Genomic DNA, 25,729 nt, shown 5'->3' on the forward strand with positions numbered 1-25,729 from the left:
AATGAAGTGAATGCTGGACATACGCATTTTCAACACACATACCACCAGCATGACATTTCTAAGAAATTATATTGATATATAGGTTAATTTACAGGAAAAGATTGATACTTGATCCCAAGCACTAAATTAAGCACTTAGCTGGAATTTACAACAAATACAAGTTTTAGTATGCTGGAGTAGAAAGAACTTCCTCACTTTTACTCTCCTTTCTCATTCTGCTCCAAAATGATACCACAGCATCAGTAAGAACACAGCACAGCACTTGGGCAGAGGAATGAATGCAGAAGGAAAAGGTTTGCAAGCAATAAAGGAATGTGGAGGAAGACAAGAGATCCTGTCTCAAACAGTAATACCCTTAGGCCTCTATTTTTCATATAAATGTTTTCCTTTGTTAACTATACAGTGCAGTATCTAGTAAATTATGCCTTTACTGTGGGGGAAGGAACCTACATTTCCACATCCATAGGATGATGCTCTCTCTCAGCATTTTAATTTCTGGATGCAAGTCATCTGCATTATCCATCACAAAAGACTAAATTAAATCATTAACTACTTCACTGCTTCTTGGAGGCGATTTGACGTATTAGAGTATAACAATTTATTGCAGATACTTGAGAATCCTACTGTAAGGCAAATAGGGTCCTAGCTGTGAAAAGACAAGAGCACACACAACCTGTAAAAGTGTTATTTTCCCCTGACAGTACATTTTATCACATTCAGTCAGAAAGCACTTAACGTTTAATTCATACTACACAAAGATGTATGGGAAAACTTGTGTTTCTTGGATTTTGAGAAGAGCATCAATCATGTCCTGATGCAAATGAACGCCTTTCCAAGCAAACAGCTGTTATGTCCTAACATCCATACAGTTCCCATAAAGCTGAGATGTAATAAATTGCACATTTATTTGTGTCACTATATGAGATTTCACTTTATTAATTGTTTCTCTGTCTGGTTTTATTCTTTGAGAAAAAAACCCACAAAACCAAAAAACCCAAACTCAAGCCAAACCCCAGCCCTCATACCTGTATGGTATAGTTAAGTTCCTTAGCCAATAAATACGACAATCAGCTGGCCACATGCAGCTGCAGATGCTGAAGGCTTACTGGAACACCCACTCTAAGAACAGATAGGCTTTTGTTTTTCAAATACTGATGAACACTGTTTTTCCAGAGATGGCAAACACATCTACTTGGAATATATTAGCATGCTCTGCACCACACCAAGATGCCTCTGGAAATGATCTCCTTGAGGCATCAAGCGCCTTCTGCAGAGAAGTCCCATTTCCAGTTACTCCAGTTTACCAGTGAACTTGAACAGTGATTCACGGGTGATAAAACGTTCCCTCAGCTTTTCTGCTCATTGTTGTTTTCCTCTCAGGGCAGCCTGACTCAAATATTTTCACTGTTCTTGCACAAACCCAACTCCTAACTGTTCTGCTCTGCTAGAGGAGGCAAGGGGCTCTATTGCTCTGACCCAGAAGGGCAACTTTGGCTGGGGTGTCACAGTACTGTCTCTGGGAAGGAAAGCAGCAAGCCCGGCAGCTTTAGTGCCCGCAAAATGGGATGGAGAAAGCAGGGCAAAGCAATGCAAACCTAACACCATCCTGAAAGGTTTGTTCTTCAGCTGCAAAGGACTGCAGCCCTGAAGGGCCTTGCCAGGGTTTCTCAGATTTCTTCTTATCACACATACTGAGGAGTGCCTAGTGAGGTGCCAGCAAAGCCCAAACCTCTGACTCTGTAATTTAGAGGTGATCTGGCATTTCAAGGGCTTACAAGACAGTTTGTCACCTCTGCATTCCTGTGGGGAATTGCCTAAGGAGATGGAAATCAACACAAGTGAATAGAAACTGTCTTCAAACCTGTATTGCAAGACTGAACATCATATCCTAAACTTTAAATTTTATTATTAAAAAAAATCCACCTCAAACATACAGTGCCTCTTCACATCACCTTGTTACAGCTTTCCCATTCTTCAGCATTCAACTTCATACTGTGCTGATTTTATTTTATCATCTTTAAGGTAGCTAACTGTGAATTTCAATGAACATAGTCTTGGTCTTGTGGTACGAGATTAGAATTTTCTGTTGTCTGTACTTTTCCCACTGATTAGTTGCTATGTATACTCCTAGCATTTCTTCCTTCTTCCTCTTTAAGATAATCAATCTTTCCAATCTCTTGGGAAAGCTGTTCTTGTGTCTTGTTCTCCTTACCTGACTTTCAGTCCCTCTAGTGAGGCAATATCCTGGTTGAACTGGCGTCTTCTGTACTAAACGCAGCAATCCAGACACAGACAAACCTGCTGAATTATAAGAGCATTATCACTCTTCTTCTCCCTGTATGTATCCTAGCAGCATTTGCTTATTTGGCAGCAGTTGTACACAATTTTTATTCACACTGGCATGATTTAGAAGCTTACAAACGATGGATGGCAGGAAAATGTATATTTATCAATATTAGAGTCTCTCTGCAATACACTGCTATCCATTTATTATTATGTTCTGAGTTGTTCACATCTCTCTAGACCCAATCAGCTTATCTGCTAATTTGAGGTAGACAACTGGCTCAGACTGCACTGGTAGGGGAGGGAACAGAGGATTCAGGCTCAGCTCCTAGGGGCAGTCCCAGAACCATGTCTACCTGGCAAGAGAGGTGGAAAGAAAATGATAGAGAGCAATGGGCAGCAGTCACATGCCAGGGAAAAACCTTGACAGTATACATCACACTTTCTCCTTGTGAAGATAGGACAGGAAAGCTACATCTATTATATAAGTGTAGGAGGACACAAGACAACTCTTTCCTCAGGTATGGAAAAATACAACATTTAAATATGTGAAACCATGCAGTATATTACAATGCAGCTTTGTAAAGACAACTGCTACCCATCCATCAAACAGATAAAGCTTGCAGCAGCTTCAGTTCATTTACCTAGTCATTGCCTTATAGGTAATTTCTACTTTGCAATAAGGGAAAGCTTCCAGTTCATGGCAAAAGCATCAAACATTATTAAAACCTCTCTGCTGGCACCTTGTTACTAGCTTACTTTGGTGCCTTATTTTTCTCTAGAGGCTTACAAGAAGAGTCCTTTGCAATTCCTGTCCAGATGCTGTCTCAGCTTGCATTCTCCAGATCTTTACTGCTGTCATTCATAGGGGAATTACCAGTATTATTTTGAAAGAAACAGAATTCAGGTTGTGAAATAAAATCAGCTCTAAAGATCTGCTCCTCTGCTTTGCAGCCTCTCACATTTAAATCTTATTCCAAGCTAATACAAAAGGCAACATCCTGAAGTTCAAAAATATTAAGTTCTTACTAGGTCATGCTATTGGACATGGTGATCACAGTATTTATATATAAAGGTGTCAGTATTTATATTCACAAAAGTCAGGGATTCGAGACAGAGATCTTTCAAAGCAAGGACTTTCAATGTCATTGCTGATTTAACTACTGATCAGTTGTACACGATCACTGGAAAAAGCTGATCACCTTGCCCCATCCTGAATAAAGACGAGGCTCCTTACTAGGGACCCTCCTTTCAGTAAGCTCCCACACCAGCCTGCCCAAATTCAGACAGGTGAGGATTCTTGAATTCATATAAAAGAACACTGACAGCTGACAGGTATGGAGATTACAACAGATGTGAAGTATTTATAACACTTACCACAGAGCCAGCCTACAACAGCAGCCCAGAACATGTGCAGGTATGAAGAGCACATTACCCACTATGCTACACCATCAGCGTATGCTGCAGGTGCTGTACCACCCATCCCTATCACGGTCAGGATCGTGCTATGCCTGTTAGCACTATAAATAAATCAGGCAATCCTCTTTAAAGAACAGTAAAGATCTGGAGAGTAAAGACGTAGAGAGACTAAGCTAATAACAAGAGGATGATTTCTTTTTAGGAAAGGGTAACTTGGTGTGAACCAAGACAACTACATATCACCAAGCTTTCAGTCAAGTAATTTTCACAGTGGCCTGAAGTTACCTGCAGAGGAGTTGCATGCACATGAACACAGCTTATACACCACTTCATGTGGTGTACTTCCACATACTTTGTGTACTTTTATGATGTTGCTTTCCAACAGGATACTATTAATTAGCATAAGCATGGACAGTGCAAACAAAGGTGTCTGAAATAATGACTTTGGGCTGTTTGAGGGCCAATGGAAGCAGAGGATGACAGCAGATTGAAGCAGACTAGATCTATCACTGACCTTGGCAGAGGACACCAGATTTTAAATGGTAATACAAGGTAGAATACAGCTAGAGACCACCCATTGGGCAAGTAAATCCTTGTGCTATTAGTTAAAGCGTAAAATCAGCTCACAGCATCTGCCAGGGAAAGAGATGAGTTAAGATGGGGTAAAAGTACTAAATAAGGGAAGGGTCCTCTTTAATCCTGCTGCCTTGCAGGCTCAGCACTGTCTGAAAAGTTAAATCAGGTTTGTAATTCTGGCTCAGCTATTCACAGGTCAGACAGGATTGCTTCTTACACAGAGGGCAGGGAGCGGAGGAACAGCTTTCCTTGCAGACAGTTAAGCTACTATGCAAAAAGTATATGCTGAGACGATACATCCAGTTACCTCAAGCCATGAGATATGCTTCCCACAAACTAAACTCCACTTTTTTGGTTTCAAAATCCATGCATGTGTCAAGCAGTTCCTCCTCCCACTCTCCTGTTCTGGTATCTTGAGACATGCCGAAAACATCCAGGTGGCATGACCTGGCAGTCCAGTAAGTCTCTTCCACATGTCAGATTATCTAATACAAGTGAATTGTGTCTTCTTATCAAACACACAGAGTAAGCTTTGGAGGGATATGTGCAATTTGTGAGCAGTTACCAAGAAATGTAAATCATTAACAATCTGCAGCAAGTTAAGCAGTTTACTTAAGCAAACATGTCCCAAGTACTGAGCATCCTGAGGAAGGCAGTGCACATGGAGGGCAGTATTTTAATAATTTACTCAGAGGCCAGTGGCAGGTAACAATTTTTATAATAGATTTTTATTTCAGTTGGAGGGGAGGATGGAGAAGAGATTAGACAGAGCTGTGCTATCCTGTGAACAGGATCTGGCCCCTAAAACAGATCAGCTGGACAGATTGCCCTAAATAATAAACAGGAACAGCAAATTCACAAGGAAGACCTGACACAGTTACAACCTTGAATACTGCAGTGAACAAATGGGTTGCTTTGAAAACACACACAAATTTTTATCATCTGCACTGCACGGTAGAAATAAATGCAAACTAGCAGGTGTTCTTAGAAATGCAACAATCAGATAATTTCACAAATGCATCTTTTTCCTGCTGACACTGTACCTTTAAAATTTTTGCTTCACTCACACAAGTCTGAAAGATCAAGGTTTATCTTTGCTTTTCCCACTCGCATTTTTTTTTTTTTTTTTTTTTGCCAGAGGACCGAAGGGTTTTGTTTAATCAGTTTTTGAAAGGAAAGTATTTCTGTAGAAGGAAACAAAAGTTCATGGTGTGGCAGCTACATGCTAATTAGAAGCCACGGAATGCCCAGGATCTACATCCTAGCTTTCCCAGTGATCAAGTAACCCCTACTTAAGACACAGGAACCAAAGACAACAGTTCCAAATCATGCACTTAAAATCTTAAATACACTTTTCTGTACTCTCATCAGTTCTCCCAGTCATCCCACACTGTCTGCTCTGCTGGCACCCTTCATTTTTATGCACATTTCAACCATGCTATTTCTCTCCCCAGAGTTTTGGCTCCAGCAAGAGCTGACAGTGATTTACAAGTCCTGCTAGACTTGGCCTTTTAAAAATACCATCAAGAACATAAGCTTCAGATGTGTATGTATCTGTAAGAAAGGTAAAGGTATTCCCTCCGCATCCCAGTCCTCTTGTATGTGGAGACATCCATTAACCAGTAGGTACCAGACTACCAAGGTCACTTCTCCTTGACAGCAGCAAGCCTTCAGCATTTGTGCACCCCCAAGCAACTGCAGAGGTAGTCCACATACCCGCTCAAGCAGCTGTTGTCCCCTTCCTCACCAAGTCACTTGTGGCTTTGGAGCAATAAGGCAAAGGCAAATATTGCCATTCCATCCACCTCACTGCAAAGGAAAGCATCTCTTCCCATTTCTCTACTGCACGTAGCATCCCAGCCCACTCCCCATTGCCTGAGAGGTATCACACATTCACCATTTCTCTATTATTCAAAACAAGTGAATGCATTTAAATAATACCTAAACAGGTTAAAAAAAAAATATCCAGTAATAAACTGGGAATTACTATGGACTGCTGCTGGAACACAGAAGGATACAGCAGCTACTTAAGGTTTTCAGAAAGCAACATCTGACAGACAAAAACAGCTAAACACACCAAACACCTTTCACGTCACCACACACAAGGTGCTTTTAACCAGATCTCTGGTGCCAGTGTTTTTCCCAATCCAAGCTGCCCCATTTCACTTTCAACTCAGATGACTGCTGGATATTGGTATTTAACTGCATTCAGCATTAGCAAGGATGTGCAGCTGCTCTGAGTTCAAGCACGAAGGAGACAGCCTGCCTTTTTTGAATTCCAAATTGATAAGAGGAGGTCACTGAAATAATTAATAAACGGGAAGGTGAGGAAAGGAGAGAGTCAGTTGAGAGGAGCTGTGAGAGATAAAACACAAATGGGAAGAATAAGCAGCAGGGAACAGGTTATAACGTACAACCAACACCAAGCCTGCAGTAAGGATGGCAGCAAGCATCTGGTTCAGTAACAGCCAGACAAGAAAACTGAAACAGCGTTGTGTTTTGGTAATAACAGATCTATCCAACCGGAGGCAACAGGCTGAAGACAAGCCTTTCAAACCTCAAGACCCTTCCTGCACCCCAGTTCCTCTCGTATCAAAGCAGCTTTGTGCATGAGGTTACCAGAAGGAAAGGAGAAGTCCAGCTCCACATTTTGCATTTATGAAGCAGCCTGCTGGTGACAGACACGGTAATGCAAACTCTTCCAGCTGCACTCAACAGCTAAGCATTTCCCTGCATGCAGCCTCCAAATATGTAACGCGGAAAGTATTTCCCACATTAAGGCTTCTCCAGACAGTGCATTTGCATTTGTCTCAGTACCTCACAGATACAAAGTTCTTGCTCTGCCACTTAGGACACTAAATCCACTAGGCTGTATCAGTTTTCTCTCTTAAGAGACACCAGATTTTTTTTTGGTTTGTCTTAAATGCCAAAAAACAAACAAATGTTCATTATCTATCATTGCAAGCTAAGCATAGAGGAAAACAATAGTTTGAAAAAGGAAGTCATGACCAACACAGACTATCTGAATTCAATTTCAAGTGGTCTTTTCCCAACTACATAATCCAAAATTCCTACTCTCATTTCTTCCCCTACTTGAGTCAAGTTACTACCGGGTCTCAAGAATAAAACATTTTTTCTGTTCAAAGCAGCTTACCTTTTGACTAAACACACAGAGTCAAACTTGGTCCTGTTCAGGAAATATTTACAAAATATGAATATTAGTCAAAAATAAAAGCTATGTGTTTGAGATGCTTCTAAATCAATCCTGGACAGGTAGACAAAGCAGCACCATGACCCAGCTCCACAGGAGAACTTAAGGACAGTGACACCAAACACCAGTAGATCTAAGGTAAGCGCAGAGGTCTGGAAGTACTGCTCCCACTAACAAGGCAGGTGCTGAAAAATGGGACTCTCATTAAACACGGCAATTCAAGCCAATCAACACAAAATGCCAAAAAGATGTGCGAAATCCTGTATCTGCCTCAGTCCCTGACAGTCTCCTGCAATCCTGTCGTGGAGTATGGAAGCGCCTGCATCCCAGACTCTTGTTTCATGACACCCGTTTTTACCCCGTAACAGTTTAGCTGCAAAAGGACTCAACTAGGAGGACAAGGCAAGCTACATGAACTCCTCAGCATGTGGGGACAGACCCCACCCTCCCCAGAAACTCATCTGAAACATGAGTCTGGTGGGAAGAAGATAGCATCAACTGTTTGTTTAATTAAGTCCCCTGGTAGGGTGGACATTAGCCTGGCCATTTTCTCCCCAGGAGATTCAGAAGCCACCTGCACCTGCTAAGTTCTTACAACAGCAACTCACCACTATACAAACTTACCAAAGATGTAACAGTTAAGTTTTTACAGAGCATCAAGCCTGGATACACACCAATTGAACAAGAATTAAAGTTCTCTGCAAGGCAGGATGATAATCACACATTCTTCCCAGTCTCTCCCTCTACAAATGAGCTGTCCGTTTCAACTTTCAGCTTCAGCAGTTGACATATTTCCCCCCAATTGCCTAATTTTTTCAGATAATACATAACCATAACACATTGCCAAATGTGACACTGGCAACACCAGTGTCACTCCAATCTGTGATTTCCAGAAACAATATCAATTCAGTTACGTAGGAGGAAGGACAGCCAAGTTAGACATCTTGTTCTGTTTATTTTTAATGTTACTTCTGCATAATTGATAGCTATTCATAATTTAATTTTATTTGATTCCAAATCTGCTTCTTTCTTAGTATCTGGTTAAAATTGTTTTTTTCCACAAGTTTTTATGCAATCGAGGCCAAGAAAAATTTCTGTTGGTTTCCAGAGTAAGAAAATGCAATCTCGTGGTACAGCAAAAGCAGCAGATTTTATAGAAAAATACTAAAGACTGCTGTAAAACCCTTATGTTCTGGGTATTCAAGGGTCATACAATTCTAAGGAAATTTTGTTGCTTTCTTGATCCTCTGATCTTGGACTTTAAAAAGGCAATAATAATCTTATAAACATCTGGGCTAAAAGCTGAGCTAAAATAATCTGACACAATTTCCTCAGTATTGGAACTGTACCAGAGAACAATTTCAGACCAACCAACCTGAGAACAGTTAAAGTGGTATTAAAAACTAAACAAGAAGCTTCCATAGTAAAGGGAATAAACAAAAAAAAAAGGCTCCTACAACAAGATACTCCACACAAGAAACCCAAACTCGAATAGATCTAAATTCCCTCACAATCCAGGAGGGAACAATAATGTGCCATGAAAGACGAGGAAAGCCCAACACTACTTGCCACTGGAAAGCCTGGCTCCAAGACACGAAACCCAGCTTTGCAGCTTGGGCCAGGCTCAGGAGCAGCAGAAGAATGCAACTGCCACAGGGCAGCACCATGTCAAAGAGTGTCCAAAGAATGATGCTACATCCAGCATGTTATTTTCTGACTCTACTGCTTTTTTTGTATCGCAATTGCCACATCGCAATTCCTGTGGCAGTGACAGCTAAGGGACACCCGTCATCCTTCTGCCTACCACTGCAGCTGTAGATGCACTCCCCCAGTAATGCAAGTATCAGCTGCAGTTCTGAAGCACTCCTCTGATGCTGCTCACAATGAGGTCATCAGCAAAACTTTGAAAAGACACTAGAGCAAGATGAAACCAACCATGATAATTTTAGTGTTTGTTCATATACTAAAGCGAAAGTGAATTCCTACTTCTTCCCAACGGGAGGCACATCAGCTAGTAAAGAGGAAGGGAAAAGGGGGGGTGGGGGGAGAAGACTGAAATAAATAGTGTGAATCCTCATCCATATACCCAAATGGGAACAGTTTGTACAAAAATAAGCTATGTAAGACTACAGAAGAGAGACTTTCTCTCCACAAGCCTTTGCCCCAATGACATGTGTAACTTCTATTACATTATCAGTGGCAGGCAAACTGGACAAGGCAGAAAGATCTACGCAATAGTTACAGAACAAACATCTCTAATTGTACATCTCTAATTTCTATTGCAAATGTGCTTTGAAGATTAATTTTTGTACCTGAAGTTTCCTATGCTTTTCTCAGGTAGAGAAGTTCATAAGCTACTGAAGTAGCACGCTTCCTCTTCTTGGTTCCTTTGTGGCATCACCAACTTTACTAGGAAATGAAAGTTTCTTATCTTCTGTCCACCTTGAAGTTTTAATACAACCTACATATTATGTTAGAGTTTTCTGTAGTTATTTGACAGCAACACCAAAGATCTTATGGAAGCCTTGGTTACAAGAGAAGATGTATGGGTGGAAAACAATGCTTGCAGCAAGGTCTGCGATAACTGTGTGCCTAACTTACTTCAAGTATTTTAGGGCCTGAAAGGAGCAGAAATGTCATTTTTACGACCAAAGGTCTTTTCAAAGATTAAAAGTTTAGGTAAAGCCTCTCTGTATAGGGTCTCTGGACTTCCTGATCTTCTCCAAGCATTGCTCTACATTTGGATCACCCCGATGAAGAATTCTCTCTTCAGCACGTAACACCCAATCGTATACATGCTTCAAAGCGGTAGTGTTTAGTGGCTTATATATCATTACTACAGCTTAGCACTGTTCTATGACTTCAAAAATACAGGACCAAAGCTTTGACTGGACATGAAAAGTGGAAGTACTGTCATGCTTCTCAGAACCGAAGCCTGGGCTCTTCTACAGGCAGCCCACAGAGCTGTACCAGTGTGGCTGCAATGACACCAAGTCCGCTGTAAGGGGATGCCACCCCAGGATGGTGGCATGTAAAGAAGCATTCAAGTCCTGTCTCCCAAACCTACAGGACATGATGAAGCAATACTCTGCTCAAATCAGTCAAAGATACTTCCCTGGGTGTCAGAAGCAAAGGCTCATGGAGACAAACGATCTTGACGACTGTTGAGGCATGTGAGATGTACTCACACAGGTTACAGGTCCAGTGTTTGGGCCTCTGGTGGTGCAGCAAGTGAACACAGGGGTCTGACTGGAGGACTTGGCCACAGAGGCCATAAGTGCCACCTCAGTGCTCCAGCTGGGTTCCAGCCCTGGCTGCAGCCTGGGTTGCTGGCCAGTGTCGCACACAGGAATTTGGCAGCATGCACACTTCTGCTCAGTGTTGCAGCCCCAGGAGACCCGTCCTCCCCCAGACATCTGGTTGAAGTTAGTCTTAAGAATCTCAAACTATTTTTGGTCTCAAATTCAGGCTTTTAAAACCCATTGTTACAGTTCTTAAACCAGTAGAAATGTTTACAGGCAGACCAGTTTTAAGGGATGTGTCTTGTTTAAACCAGCAGCTTAGTTTGTTGTCTATTTGGTGAGGTTTTTCAAAAATCACAGAACCAATTTTCCCGTAGGCAGTCTGCCACCCCACCAGCAGGGACAGCCATATGATCTGGGTGCCCAGGAGATGTGAAACACACCAAGATTAGTAAATGACATGAGCCTGGGGCCAGTATCTGGCAGCAAGGCCACGTCTCATAGGAACCAGCAGCTGCATCCAGGCTGTGTACTGGGAACGGTCCCTGGTCCAAGTGACTCCCAAACTGTGTCTGGGGACTGTTTGATGCTGTGTGAATTGGCTCATGGCAAGAACAATGCCTGGTACAAACACACATACAGTACAGCCAGCCAGGTCTCTGTGCTTGAAAACATACCCTCATGCTATTTAATTTGTTAGAAATACAGTCATTATAGCAACTGGCCCTGGGCTCAGCTGCCAGTTTCTCTCAGCTGGTTCATGCAGTCATAGAAAAGAGGAAACGATATTGATCCCAGTGAAGTCTGCCTTACATACACCACCCTCTGCAATACTGAGCTTCTTTAGAAGAAATGGAAAATCAGAACAGCAATGGGTTTGCTGTCTGCTCACAAGAGCTCCCCTTTCTTGCTACATTGTAAACTGCCGTAATATCTCAAGGTAGTCAATATTTTCCCACTTTCTCTCCTTCATCTTTATTAGTCTGAGGCCAGTATAAAGGCATTGGCCAACAACTGACTAAACAGCAATTTCTGGCTTAGAGTCATCACACACAGCAATAAAGGGAAATCAAGCTCAAAACAAAAAGATGACCATTGCCAGGATAATGCTTCAGACTATCACAATGGCTGGTTTGCAAATTAGGAGCCTGCCTGCAAAACACAGGCAGTATCCTTTATTTCTGGAAAAATACCATTGGGCCTGGTGTGTCAATACATGCACACACACCACTTTTTGAAACCACCATCTGCACTTTTTAATCCACATGCAAAACGCTCAAACACAGATCACTAAGCAATTACCCATGTCATTTGCTTTTTCCACAACCAAAATTTTTCAAAATGGTTATCAACTTCTCCCATACCACTTTGTATACAAAACACTTGCCTACATAGTGAACAGTCCAGGTTTTGTGATTAAGAGCTGAATACCAATTACACCTGTTTCTAGAAGAATCTGGCTCCAATCCATGTAAAAATGTCTGTTCGTGTCAAAAAGTGCACACGAACACAAGCTCAGTTTTAGAGCAAAGGAAAAAAGTACAGGAGACACCGACCGAAGCGGACCAAGCTGTTTGTTAGGTTTACCCAGGCTTCCTGGTGGTGACCTCAACATTTTCAGTCCTTGGGCCATTTATTCGGACCTGTTCACACCTTGCAAAAAGCAGACAACAATGTTCATTCCTGATTCCTCAAAAAAGTTTTTAAGTTAGCATGTTTTTAGGAGGATAAATATAAGCTGTGACCAAACAGATGCTATGGATGACACTAGCTGGGGATGGAGACTTCACTTGGTTTCTTGTCAATGAAAATTTATTAAGGAAATCCTCACCAACCTTATCTCTTACCTACCAAAGAACTTACTGGGGAGGAGAGAAAGAAGGAGTAAAGGGACCCTAAATCACAGAGAAGCTTTCAGAATTGAGATAAAGTTCATGCATATTCAGGTACTACAGCATGCAAATTTTTTTAACATAATCAGTACATTCGTAACTCCCTTTCCCTGCTACCTTCCTCTAGTATCTAATATGGGTTAGCCACAGTACCTGAGGAAAAGTTAACTGCTAGAAACTTAATGACCATGACCACCAGCATTTATAGCATTTCTTGTTTAACAAAAATCCCTACCTTTGCTTTTAGTCTTCTGCTCCAAAACCACCACTTTGGAACTGAATTAGTGGTACAAGCTACTGTGGGATTTCCTACCTTCCCACTGGTCATGTGCTCCCCAACCATACTAGCAGCCATAAAGAGTATACAAAAGGGAAGGTGAGATTTCAAACAACAGAGGTCCCAAAAGTCCTCCAGCGCAAAGTCCACAACTGTGCAGCCCACAGAAACCCTGCCTGCAGCAAGGCTGAGAGCATGTCCCTACAACAGCCTGTCACAATCAATAGGGCTCCTCATCTGCCAGTGCTTTGCAGCCCAGGCTGCCATGGGACTCCAAGCACCACAGCAAGCTTTCCAGAATTTTATGTGCTTTTGCTTTTAGGCTACAAAAAAACCTAGCAACAACAGGAATCAGAATGTGAACCTGGAAATTCAGTGTTTGTATGGCTCTGAGCTGATGTCCCTGCTGGATGTCCAGCAAGATCATTTACCAGTTCATATTTTGAAAGCACAATGATGGATTCCTCTATTCCCATTCATTTACTGGCAGTTGCAGAGGTTAGCAAGAAGAGTTTTGATTACGAAGTCTGATTCATTTCCTGAAGGGAGGAGACTGCACTCCTCTTCAGAAATGGAGTAGTGCCTATATGTTGTATGACCAGCCCCAGCTACATTACGCAGTGTCAAGCACAGTGGTCTGCCACCCATTGCAACCGATACACTTAAGCTAGCTGCTTCCCCTGCCTGAAGAAATCCAGCATACATCCACTCTTAGCCAGCAATGGCAGCTATTGTAGTCTCAGGAACTTCTATTACTCTTGACATCAGATGCAATACAACGTAGAAAACATGAGGTAATATTAGACAGGCTTTTGCTTGTCAAACAGCACTAAAAACCTCTGCTGCCAAAGCAGCACACAAAACAGTCGAGGTAAGGCTCTGGTAGACCTCTAACAGGCACTTTTGGAGCTTACAGTTATTCTGACTGAATGGGACATAAAAAAGGGCTCAGCAGAAGACAATAAAATGCATCATTTCACTGCAGCAGGAAGTATCAGCTTCTTAATTGCAGTAATTGAATAACTTTAGTCCAGGCCTAGGGTACAAAAAGACCAAAGGTGTTGATTTTGACTTGGCAGGTACGTTATCTTCTCACTTTCCTCCCTCATCACAATTAATGTTGAGCCAGCTTGCATCCTCTCTTCCCCATGTTAGTACTACTGCACTGCCCTACTTTAATCTGGTTTTTATCAGTGTCTGCTCCTGTCTGTGTGTGTAAACTGTTACCATGGCATATTAAAAGCATCGAGATCATTCATGTCTAGAAGGCAAATGCAGGGCTTTTCAGCGAAAGCCCTTTCATCTGCTCTCAAGCTTCTGGCTGGCAGAGAGCAGGCTACACAAAGGCTGCTGCCTCCCGAGTTTGAGGGAATGGGACCAACAGGACAAGAGCAGGCACAAGAGCTGTGTGTCTGACATTGGAGAACAGCACAGGCATGAGCTTCGCTAGTGAACTTCCAGTAACTACCCAAGTGCAATCAGCCTTTGACAACAGCTTATTGCTGGTGGAGTTGCTGAAATGGCCAGTGACAAAGGCATGATTCATAAGTAGAGGATCTGCCCTTGCACCAGAACACTGCAGCTGCCTTAGGTCATCCCTGCATGCAGTGGGACCTAGGCTGGACCACAGGCTATGTCCTTACCATCAAATCAGAAAGCATCTCCTTGGAAATCTACATTCATTCTATCCCATGCACATGGTGCTGCAAAACAGGAGGCCTTCACAATGCCAATTTGAACCACTCCTTGGATGACTCCATAGCCCACAGCTGCTCTAGCAAAACACAGAGCTCAGAGGGGCAACAGAATTTCTCAGGATTGAACAGGAGTAGAGTAGGGGAACGAGAAGATACAGCTTAATAACACTGAGGATCAAGAAGAAAATATGTAAAGGATAAATCAGCACATAAGCCAAATGAGTGCAAGCTAGTTACAAATAAAATGCAAGCCATTGTTTCCAGTTCCACAGCACAGACACCTGAAGTGTCCAACAAACATAAAGGAAGCAAAATAATGAGGACCTGTCTCTTAAAAGTGATTACATTACATGGTTTTCTGAGATAAGGGACAATTGTATTAAATGAAAAGGCAAACCTTCTGGATCTTTGTGTAATAAACTGGCCTAGAAACACGCATATAAGCAAATACCTTGGAGAATAGGGTTCAACACTCGACTTTGCAGTTGTCAGCTGACATCTGCAAGGAAAGAAACCCCAGTGTAGATGTTCTCAGAGAAGCATCCAAATCTGAGGAGACATCTATAAGATAAGCTTTGCTGTACTGCTTCAGAAAGGCTAAACAGCAACAAGAAGGAAAGCATCAGAACAGACTAATTTTCAGTGCTCTCCTGCTTCATCTTATCTTGCATCACAGTAAACCTACTGAATTTCCTCTTTCAGTCACTGTCTGTTTTTTATTCCAAGCCACAGATAAGCTAAACAGTGTGGAAGTCAGAGACTGTTGGTACCTATATATCTAAATCTTGAAATGATTGTACCAGGAGGATAAGTACCACTGCTCTAAATCAACACTATAACTCTCTCTCATGTCCCTTCTTCTACCATACCTTAGCTTGCATAAACGCAATTTTTTGCTATACCGTATTACTTTTTAAACTAAAGTAAAAGCTTTAGTACCAACTCATTATTAGACTTACTGAAACTTCTAAAAAAAGCAAAACTGTTTACTTTAAGACCCTAAATTACTCCACAAGGTAGATGCAGCACTTGCTTAAGAATACAATTAAGCCTTTATTTGCTATTGTAAGTGAATTTGAATCTGAGGGTAAATTTATCAAATTTGCATTCACTGCTGGAGGTGCAAAATCTCATTATCTGTCATGTTGTAGACACAGTCAAGGATCTTCTCTCCATATCTGTTCAAAACAGGGCACTATATTTGCTCTATCACCTGAATCCAGATAATTCTAATCAAGATAATTCAACCTGGTGGCAAAATAAGCCAATTCACATTAGAACAGCCTTTTCTCAGATTTCTCTCCATGGGACTCAACTCCTAAGGAAACCGTGATTACAGACTTGTAAAGGTCAAAAGCATTGCCTTCTGGGGCTGATCAATCGCTACCATTATTTCAAAAACCTGCTAAGAACATCGATCTTTTACCTCACACTAAGAGGGAATGGTACAGGATGTGAAGAATAAAAGACAACATTAGATCAAACTTCTTGGTAAACTTGGCAGCAGAACAGCAGTGCTTTTCTACCCAGAACTGTGCTTTGGCATCGCCTTTGATTCAGTGCTCAAAACCTTAAGAGTTCCCTGAAAAATCTTAAATTAAGTGGTGAATGCACATGGTACAATAAGCAAAGCCCATATGCTCAAAGTCTGGCCAAGGTTAGTTACACAATGCTTTTTCCTGCAGCCTGGGTAAGAGAAAAATTAAACCACCACTTTTTTTTAACCCAGCCTTCACAACTGTTCTCCCACTCATGAGGATGAAGGCTGCATTTTGTCCATCTAAAATTTCAGCACAGTCTAATTTGCAAAATATATGACCTGCTTTCTGATAGCCAAATATCCATTTTGACCATTATTTATGTGCAGTTTCAAGCCATCAGGCACACAGACTGTGACATATAAAGAACCCCGAGAGATGCATATGGGTTTGTGATTATGTAAAGCTCCTTCCCTGGAGGGCTGCCTGGTAAACTTGTCCTCTCCTGCTTCTCCTTTTATGAAATTGTCCTTTTCCTTCTCCGGGCTTGCTCCAGCCACTCACCCAACCTGCTTGCTGGGGTACTTGCTGTTCCTGTGCGGATGTTTGTTTTAAAGTTTTCCCATTTACTTCATTTCATACTTCACCTCACGAAAGTATAAAGAAGGAAGTTTTTATTTTCTCTTTCCTAACATGACCCATGCAGGACAAGGCTCTGCTGAACAGGATGTGTCCTGCTGTGTGTGGCTATTCTCAGCACCCCATGGCCATGTCTCCCATCCCCTCCCATGGCACCCTATCGCAGCCTGCCACATCCTGCAGAGCCACGGCTGCATCCATCACTTCCTCACACCATATGCAGAAGGAAAACCACTATGGTTTTTCTTGCTCTTGTCTTTGCAACAGACTATGCTAAGGACTACTGCAATTCCCATCAAATCCCTGGGCAAATACGGGCAGATACTGGCAGAGTTTAACATAAAATCACTTGTATTTGACAGGTGAATGACAGAAGCACCATGGTCAAGGCAATTAAACATGGCTTCTGAGTTGCTTTTATTCAAATGGTCTTCCAACATCCGAGAGGTTATGGGGCACAGAACACAAGTGATGCACAGAAGATACTTGTGCAAAAGCCAGTTCTTCTCCTTAGGGCATTGTGCATCATTTACAAAGCTTTTAGAGCTGAGCACGGGAGCACACACGTGTCTGCATTACAGCCTGCTATTGTCTCCTTCTCCCTTGTTCTTTGAACTGCCAACTGTATTCTGACCTCTTAAGACTGTTACAAACAACATTCTACAAAACTTGTGCTACTTTTGAGCAGTGCTCTTTCCTGTGTTATCACACAGCTGAAAGATCTTACTGGGAAACCTGTGCACAGATCACTGTCAGCAGATGCCATGCAGGAACCAGTGCAGCTGAAGAGAGGGAAAGAAAAAAAGTTTGCCTCAGCAATCAAAATCCTATAAGGTAGGTGGAATCACCATTTCTGGAGGTGTTAAAAAAAACATATAGATGCAGTGCTTAGAGACATGGTTTCATGATGGATCTGGCAGTCCTGGGTTAACGTTTGGACCTGATGATCTCAAAAGTCTTTTCCAATCTAAATGATTCTATGATTCTATGCTGTTAGAGACCTTCAGTCCGCTAAGGGACCTTCAGTGAAAGGCCAGCCTTACTGAGCCTGCCTGGTAGCTTCAAAATTGTTGCAAACTCTTTCTTTTAAATGAAATGAAACTGAATCGGTTTTGACATATAAATTAAATAAATAAAATAATTTAGTTACATTAAGTTGTATTGCAGCTTTTTAATGCTGCAGCATTACTGCCACTTCTAGCCATCTTCAACTTGAGGAGAAAAAACCAGCAAGTTTCCCACAACAGCACGTTTTCAGTTATATGCCTGCTTTGCACTGCACATACTCCATAATAGGCATTTGCTTTTCTTCCAGAGGCTGCAGGGCACACACAGAGGTGTCATTGTGCAGTCCCCTCTCAGCAAGGAGCTTGTTCAGCTCCAGAACTGGAGAGACTGCAGAGGAAGGTCACCAAGCCTGACAGACATGAGACATGCTGATGAGAGATCCAGTCTCTGTGTAAACAGATGCCAGTGAAATTAAGACAGGGTCAGGGAAAACAAGAAGAAAAACAAGAACTGGTTAATATGGGAGACAGATGCACCACCCCAAAACTTGCTGCAACTCAAGAGCATTGTTCAGCAGCTGGCAGAGAGGCTACCATAAGGCAAATGGAAGGTGTATTACATAGCTCTTCTTATTCCAAATAAAGCTTGTAAGATAAGATACACGCATCTACACATTTTATATAAAGAATGATCTCTAAAACAGAGAGGTGAGTAAAAACCACTGCATTTCTGACTAAATGCTTAAGTGCCTCACATTCCACTCTATTTTGATGCCTGCAGCAGTAACTGCACTGCTGAAACTGGGTCTGCACAAGTCACGGTCCAAGCCATGTCATACCACATTATTGCAGCTGCCACATTGCAGTTAAGACATGAACTTAATACAACTGCAGGAGTTGCATCAATCTGTGCACTGACCTACATGAGCTAGCAGTTGCAGGATAGCTCGAATCAGAAAGACAAAACTAAATGCTTGTGCTTTAAATCTTTACCTGACATTAAGTACTCAGGGGAGAGCATCTTAAGGGAAGGGATATACAAGCTCTGGCAAACTTCAAGTCACCTCCTGGTGGCAAAGCACCACAGAAGGCTGAAAAAAAAAAAATACATTGCAAGGTCTCCCACAAGTTAATCAAACCCAACAAACGCTCAGCAAAATGTTTTTAAGTGCTAGTCCCAGAATTTTGGCATCTCAACAGGATACATGTTAGTCAAATCAGGAACAGTTACTTTTCAACATTTGCAACAGTTTCTTATTCCAAGAGCTTTGGACCTCCTGTCTGTCCTTAAACCTCTTGCCAGCATCCACTTCTTTCACTTGAACAGCCAGCACTAACCTCCACCCTGAGCTTTATTCCAAACATAGTCATCCAGTTGCAACACATCCAATTAGTTTAAAAAAAATTCAGAGCAAACAAGTTGTATCTACAGCACTATGTCTCTTACGAACCTTTGCGCTGTTAAGAGTTTCTTCATTTCCTTTCAACAATTTTATCAGTGAGTGATGTTTTTATCAGAATTTAAAGAACCTCCAGGCAGGAATAAGTCTTTGTACACCTGTGAGGCGCATCCACACCTGACTGCTTAAACTACTGCTCACGCTGCAATAACCTGGGTGTGAAACCTACAGGTTTAGAATGATATATATAAATGGATAGCATAAAAATCGGTTCTCAAACCACCTGTATTTCTGCTGCAAACCAACAGCCACACACAAGGCAGAGTGGCCGTCAGCAACATATTCCTGTGCTTAGATGGGAACTGCAGAACTGTATTGCAACCATACTGCTAGGCAAATAAATCACTTTCTACCACCCCACCACAGGAGAAAGGAAACACAGAGTTTACCAAGGGTCTGCGGTTCCTCGCACGCTGCCTGGTTGCAACACTGAGTGAAGAATCCTACCTTTCCACTAGAGGTATTTCACAGGGATGAACTATAATGATATATGCTTTATGTTCTGGATCTGGACAAGAAAACCATAAGGAGCAAAAAGATTGCTTTTGATATTTAGGGGTGGAAAGATCATACTTCTCCATGCTAGAAGGCATGTCAGCAGGACGCCAAAGACAACTCTGACATTTCTTGTCACATATGTGGATTCCCACTCCTAGCTCACCATTAGTTTACCAAAGTCAAGATCTCATCTACACAAGACACAAGACAGTCATACATTTTTTCGTACGCCCTAAAGAACCTACTACTTAGCATATCCAGAAGACAAGCCTTGGACCACAGCTTAAGTGCACATCTACATTTAAAAACCTCAAACTGTAAACCAAACCTAGCAATACAAGCTCTGCAGTTTTCCCTATGTGAGATGAAGACACTAATATGAATGTACACGACAGTCTGGGCTCACTGTTTATATAGTGATCCATACAAAGAAACTGAGACATTTCAGTTCAAGATGAAGTAAAGGTGATACAAGGTAGTGGAGAAGCCAAAGGCCTCTGTTCCCCTATTTAAAAAAACACAACAATACAAAACCCCACCCTATGGCATAAATATTTTTCTTCTAGGTTTTGTCACTGCCTAGAGGACTAGAATGCCTGTTTCAAAAAAGAATGGATCTTGACAATTTTCAGTTGATTATGAAAGCCTTTACCTCTTTCCTGTGAGTACTTTAAGGACAACAGAGTTCTTGACTGCAACACCAACACCTACATTTCCAAGGTCTGTAGCATGGAAGTGAGCACAGAACTCTCACCCAAAAGAGGGCACAGACTGGAATTCATAATTATCGGGACAGCTGCCTACACCAGCACATGTCCAAGATTTCCTCACCTACAACATAGCTAGTGAAAAAAAAGATGGCTAGTAGTGAAGTGCAGGTATACCATGATGACACCTAGCCCCCTCCTGCCAGTCTTGCACAGCGATACATGATCAGCACATCAGACACCCAGCTGCATTAGCACTCACATCACTGGCAGACTCCTGGGAAACACAGAAGCGTGCCAACACCAAGCAGAACTGCTTGCACTAAAAGCTGAGTGAGTCAGGGCACTTCTCCCACCGTATCCCCATGCTCAGGTAAGATTAACGACACTAAACCTTCTCTGGAGCATGAAGTTAGATATGTCTGAACTTGACATGCCACTGACCTACTTTTCAGACATGCCCAACACCCACATCTCCCTCTAAAGGCAACAAAAGACAAGGATGCTCAGCGATTTTGAAATGGTAGCACATGCTTTTAGCACACAGGAAGCTGATGACAGCTTAGAGCCAGCTGTGCATGTTAGGAAAATCCCACTTTAGCTTCATGTGTAGCACCTAGGGCATTCAACGCTATAGATCACTCAAGACTCCACACGTTTGGATATATGTGTCTGTTAATTCCACTCATTCGCTGGCAGGTGAAAGAGCATGGATGAAAGCTAATAATTTCTTTCTTGTAACCCTCCTGTACCAGATTTATACCTTCTTGGATAAAAAAAATGTTGCCACTCCTTTAACTCTCACCTGCCTAGACAGGTGCATCCCTTTTCCTTAGAAGAAAAACACAAAATAAAATTACATTTTATCCCTCCCAATGCACGCCAGCTGTACTCATAAAGAGGTAACAGGCTCAGTCTATTTTGCCTTAATAAGGAATCAGACAAAACAACTAAGATTTGGACAAAATGCACATTGTTCAACTAACATGACTGACTAGGATTCAGAAGAGAAAAATATGTAGATCATACAGGTGATGCACAGTGAATAGAAATTCTAACCTTGCAGATTATGTAAAGTTTAGATAATCTAGTTTATATATAAAGCCCCCCTGAGACTCCTTCTTTCCCCCTCTATGCCATTCTTTATGAGGAATTACCACACTCTCTATCATTACCTAGTTTTCATTTTATTTCTTAAAAACATATGCATGTATATGCTACAAATATAACAATTCAGAGCTATATAATGCATGACTATGTCTGCAAGCTATAGCTGAAACCACTTCCGTGGCTTTTCAAGCCAGATAAAACCACTGGTACCATACAAAATAAAGACTAGACACCGAGCTCCTGCTTTGAAGGGTTGACGGATTTAGAGCCACACCATGCACTAAAGAAAACCTTTAAAGCTGTACCTACTTCTTGTGCGTGTTAAAACTACTAACAACTTCAACAATGGTATATTCAGCCATGAACCAGCAGTCCAGCCGAGAACTCCCTCCCTTTCATCTCCAGAAGACTCATCCTCCCCAGCATGAAGAGAGTGCTGGAGATGGCAAGTTGGTTCAGCTGAAGTCCTCTGCAAAAGTTTCAGAACATTTCTCTCGTACGAGCAGTACGTATCACAGGCTGAGAAACTTGGCCAAAACTCATTTATTTGTCAAACAAGTAGAGAGACAGATAACATCTCCATAACCATAACTTTAGAGTTTCCAGGAATCACTACAAGCCCTCCACATTCCATTAAGGCCGTTAAACAACCACCTCAACACTAACACTAGAAGGCAGGACCAAACAGGCAAAGGTACCATAAGGAGCTGCACAAGCCTAATCATAAGCCGCACGTATTGAATGTCTGTTAAACTATGCTTCCACCCCAGGTATCCCGGAGACCTCCAAGTTCGACTCCCACCCTGCTGTTCCTGCCAAATGAGTTTTAGACTCTGAACTTTTTAATTACAATAAAAATGCTAATGCAGGTGGAAAATGAAAGAAAGAGCTATCAATCAACATTTTCCTGTGTAAAAAAAAAATATAAGAGGCACTATCATAGCTTATAGCTTTTCAAAGACACTGCAAAGCAGCCCCACAAGCAGGCAAACTACCTGGTTAGTGCCTTTAAACAGAAAATAGCCTGGGAACCTCCAGACTTACTGTCCATAGAGCTATTCTGCATCACCAGCAAAATTCTGGACATCTATCAGCAGATTTCTTTCCCCAGTTTAATCAGCAAGCAGGACCTAACTGAGCTACACCAGGTGTTTGCTCTGGGATGGGAAGGGAGAGGGTGGCGCTCGCCAGCTAGTGAGTTTCCTGATGTGAAACCCCTGGTTTCTGCTTCACCACTTGTTTCTTGAACCTGACATATCAGTTATTAGCGAAACAAAGTTATCCGATAATTCCCTTTTTCTACATAGAAATATCAACTTGGAGCATCAATATTCTCAACAACTCATATGTGCTAAAACAGCAGAAGCTACTCATTTTTTTTTCTGAGGTGGGGGGAGAGGCAGAGATTGAGAGAGACAGCACCTATACCACAGCAAATTAATTTTAGGAATACTTTCTTACAGATAAAAAGAATTGGCTGAGTGAGCCTAACAACCTACAATGAGCAAAAACACACTCAAGCTTTATTCAGCTCCACAACAAACACATAAAAATGTGAAGACAAAATTCTGAGCACATGTCAATATAATATTCTGCTTGAAGTCCCTTTGACACCGTAATTTTAAGTAGCTCAGTTACTCTTGTTGTGAGGCACGAGAGGTCACTTGGAGACCACAGCTTAGATGAAAAATGATCTTAAACTTGCTCATATTTGACAACTGACTGAAAACTAACTCACAGGCAGGACAAAGACAAGATGACAGAAATACCGACACTTTTCTGGAAAGCTAGCAGAGACATAAAAGCAGACACTCAACAGGGTAAGTGGCACCCCAGAGAAGCAGTCTGCCAAAAACCCTTGAGAACCAAAACATCTTCACACACTGGTCAACGTTTGTCTTTCAAGCTGGGGACATGGGTTACACCACGCATCTGAGTTGCAAAGAAACTCTGCTTAAAACAGTTCTTTATGGGCTCTGCAAGGAAAAGAAGCTCTTGCTTTAAAGGAAGGCACCTTCAGCACAGAGTTTTGAAGCTCTGGCCACAGGGCTGAATGAAGTTTGAGCTCTTTCAGCAGACTGAGCTGCCTCTGGGCAGCCTCCGAGCCCGCGCAGCCCCGCTGACGGCCGGAGCGCATCCTGCTCTTCGGCAGCTTTGCAGCGCGGGACGCCGCTCCACGACCGTACCGCCGGTACACGGCGTTTTTAAACAATTACCGAGAAACGCCTGGAGAGGGGAAACGGGAACCAAAACTGCTGTTGTAGCCAATGCCACCACCGTCCTCAGGCACGGCCAAAGATCTCCACAGCCTCCCCGGCACCGCCTGCGATGAAGGCCATCTCAGACCCCGTTGTACCCACGCTGAGGGGAGTCACTCCCGTCCCGCCAGCTCCAGCCGCGCCTCGGCCCGCTCCCGGCCCTGACCCACACGGCAGCGGAGGAGGAGATGGACACCAGGCTGGAGACCCCTGCCCCAGGCTCCTTCCCACCCAGGGCCGGACGCGGCTGCCTATAGCAATGTCCCCGTGCGGGGCCGCCGCGACCCTGGCGCCGCCCGAGACTCCAGCCGGGGCGTCCACAGTCACATCGGTGGCGGTCTGTCAGCACTGCCACTCGCCGGTGACCGTGGTGGACCACCACCGCGGGACCTGTCACCTTCCACCATCACCTGTCGGTGACAGCGGTGGTCGACCACCACGGAGGAGCGATGGTGGGAGGTGACGGACAACCGCCACGGCCCCGGCGGGTCCCGTGGACGCCCGCTCCCCGGTACCTGTCCTCGGAGACGCTGATGACTCCATCCTCCTTGGGCACTATCGCTGCCATGTTCACCACCTCCTGCGAGCCCTCCACCTTGTTGAGCAGGAGGGGCTTGCGGGTCAGCGCCTTGGGCTGCGGCTCCGCCGCCATGGGCGCCGCGGGGCCGCCGGGCTCCACCGCTGCGGCCGGGGGAGGCTGCGGCCGAGGGAGGCGGCCCGCACTGCCGAGGCGGAGGAGGGACTTGCCGGAGCCCGGCGCCGCCGCGGGCTCCCTGGGAAGCAGGAACCAACGCGGCGGCGGCGGCACCGCCCCCGAGCCGGGCTGGGCCGGGCCGGGCGGGGCGGGGCGCGGTGGTCCGAGGCGGGGGAAAATGGCGGCCGCCCGCCGCCATCTCGCGGTGTGGGGCTGCTGCGCCGCGCCTTCGTGAGGGGAAACCCGCCGGGCAGGCGGCGTTTTAAACGCACGTCTGCTTCAATAGCCGCCGTCCCGGGGGCGCGGGCTGCCCGGGCCGGGCGCTGGTGCTTCTCAGGGGCAGCCAGGTAATCCTGTCCCTCTCCTGACAAACGCCTGGGGCTGCTCCGTCGGCACGGTTAGGCTGCTTTGCTGCCGCCCCGTCGTCACGCTGCGGTGAACCCTTTTGCGAAAGAAAAGGGAGTAGAGATGAAAGGGGGCGGCTGCTTCCCTGTGTTTACATTCCTTTTTCCTCTCTGCGTTTACCTTGGGGCTGGAGGTCAGCAGGTGAGGTAAAGACGAGATTTCTGCTGCTACATCGGGCAGCAGGACCTTGTCGTATTCACATCTCTCTAGTATTTTCTGCATTACACAACGTTTACATAACGGTTTCTACGTGAATTTCAGTATTCAGCGTGGAAAATGGGTGAAATAAAGCACGGGGGCAGCTGGGCTGGTGGGGACTGGCCGCAGGGATTCACGCCTGGAGAGCTTGTTCCTGAGGGGAAGGCAGCAGGCTTCCAGCAGCTCGTTTTCCACAAGATGGTACTGCTCACCTGCCTTTCCCGATGGATTCATCGAGATCCAAGCAGATCAAATAATTTGGCCAAAGCTCTGTGCTAAAGCCTGTGAAAAGCACCTCCAGGAGGTATACGCCAAACTTTCATAATCTGTCTCAAAAAGATTCTGGAAAATCACACTCTGTGTCTGAAACTGTAATCCTGCATCACAAAACTAGTCAGCCGATTGGGAAGCGTTACTTCAGTTGTAACTTTAAATTTACACACACTAAGCCAATGAGTAGCAGTTCTTCATGAAAAAAATCAGATATGAAAAAATTGGAGATCAGGAGTTTCTTTTTTCCTCTGGGAGTAACATACAACAGCGTCAGCAACAGAACAGGCCCTCCTTGCCCAGTTGGTTGGTGATGTTGCCTATGTACTAATAGGCAACAGAGGAAAAATATAGTAAATTTTTGGGGGCAGAAACTAAATTTTCACAATGTTTAGTAATCTCTGATAT

At 43.5% G+C, this 25,729-nt stretch overlaps 1 protein-coding gene and 1 long non-coding RNA gene across 4 annotated transcripts in view; one reads left to right on the forward strand and one right to left on the reverse strand.

Moving 5' to 3' along the window:
• The window catches only part of LOC121083406, a 38,795-nt gene extending 20,415 nt beyond the window's left edge, over positions 1-18,380 (forward strand). Inside the window, exons 2-3 of the long non-coding RNA XR_005826347.1 lie at positions 17,403-17,548; positions 18,030-18,380. This is a non-coding gene — a long non-coding RNA (uncharacterized LOC121083406). The remainder of the gene's footprint in view (positions 1-17,402; positions 17,549-18,029) is intronic.
• Positions 1-24,518, reverse strand: part of WDFY2 (WD repeat and FYVE domain containing 2) — a 66,883-nt gene extending 42,365 nt beyond the window's left edge. Inside the window, exon 1 of one of the 3 annotated variants that reach the window (XM_040583784.1) lies at positions 24,270-24,518. In XM_040583784.1, the coding sequence (XP_040439718.1) occupies positions 24,270-24,406 (137 nt within the window). In that variant the 5' untranslated portion in view covers positions 24,407-24,518. Of the gene's footprint in view, positions 1-2,212; positions 2,307-4,585; positions 4,738-24,269 lie in introns of those variants that run through there. The other 2 variants (XM_040583786.1, XM_040583785.1) reach the window with 2 other exon arrangements.
• Positions 24,519-25,729: the final 1,211 nt, after the last annotated feature.

This window comes from Falco naumanni, chromosome 2 (assembly GCF_017639655.2).
Source record: "Falco naumanni isolate bFalNau1 chromosome 2, bFalNau1.pat, whole genome shotgun sequence".
NCBI classification, from domain to species: domain Eukaryota; kingdom Metazoa; phylum Chordata; class Aves; order Falconiformes; family Falconidae; genus Falco; species Falco naumanni.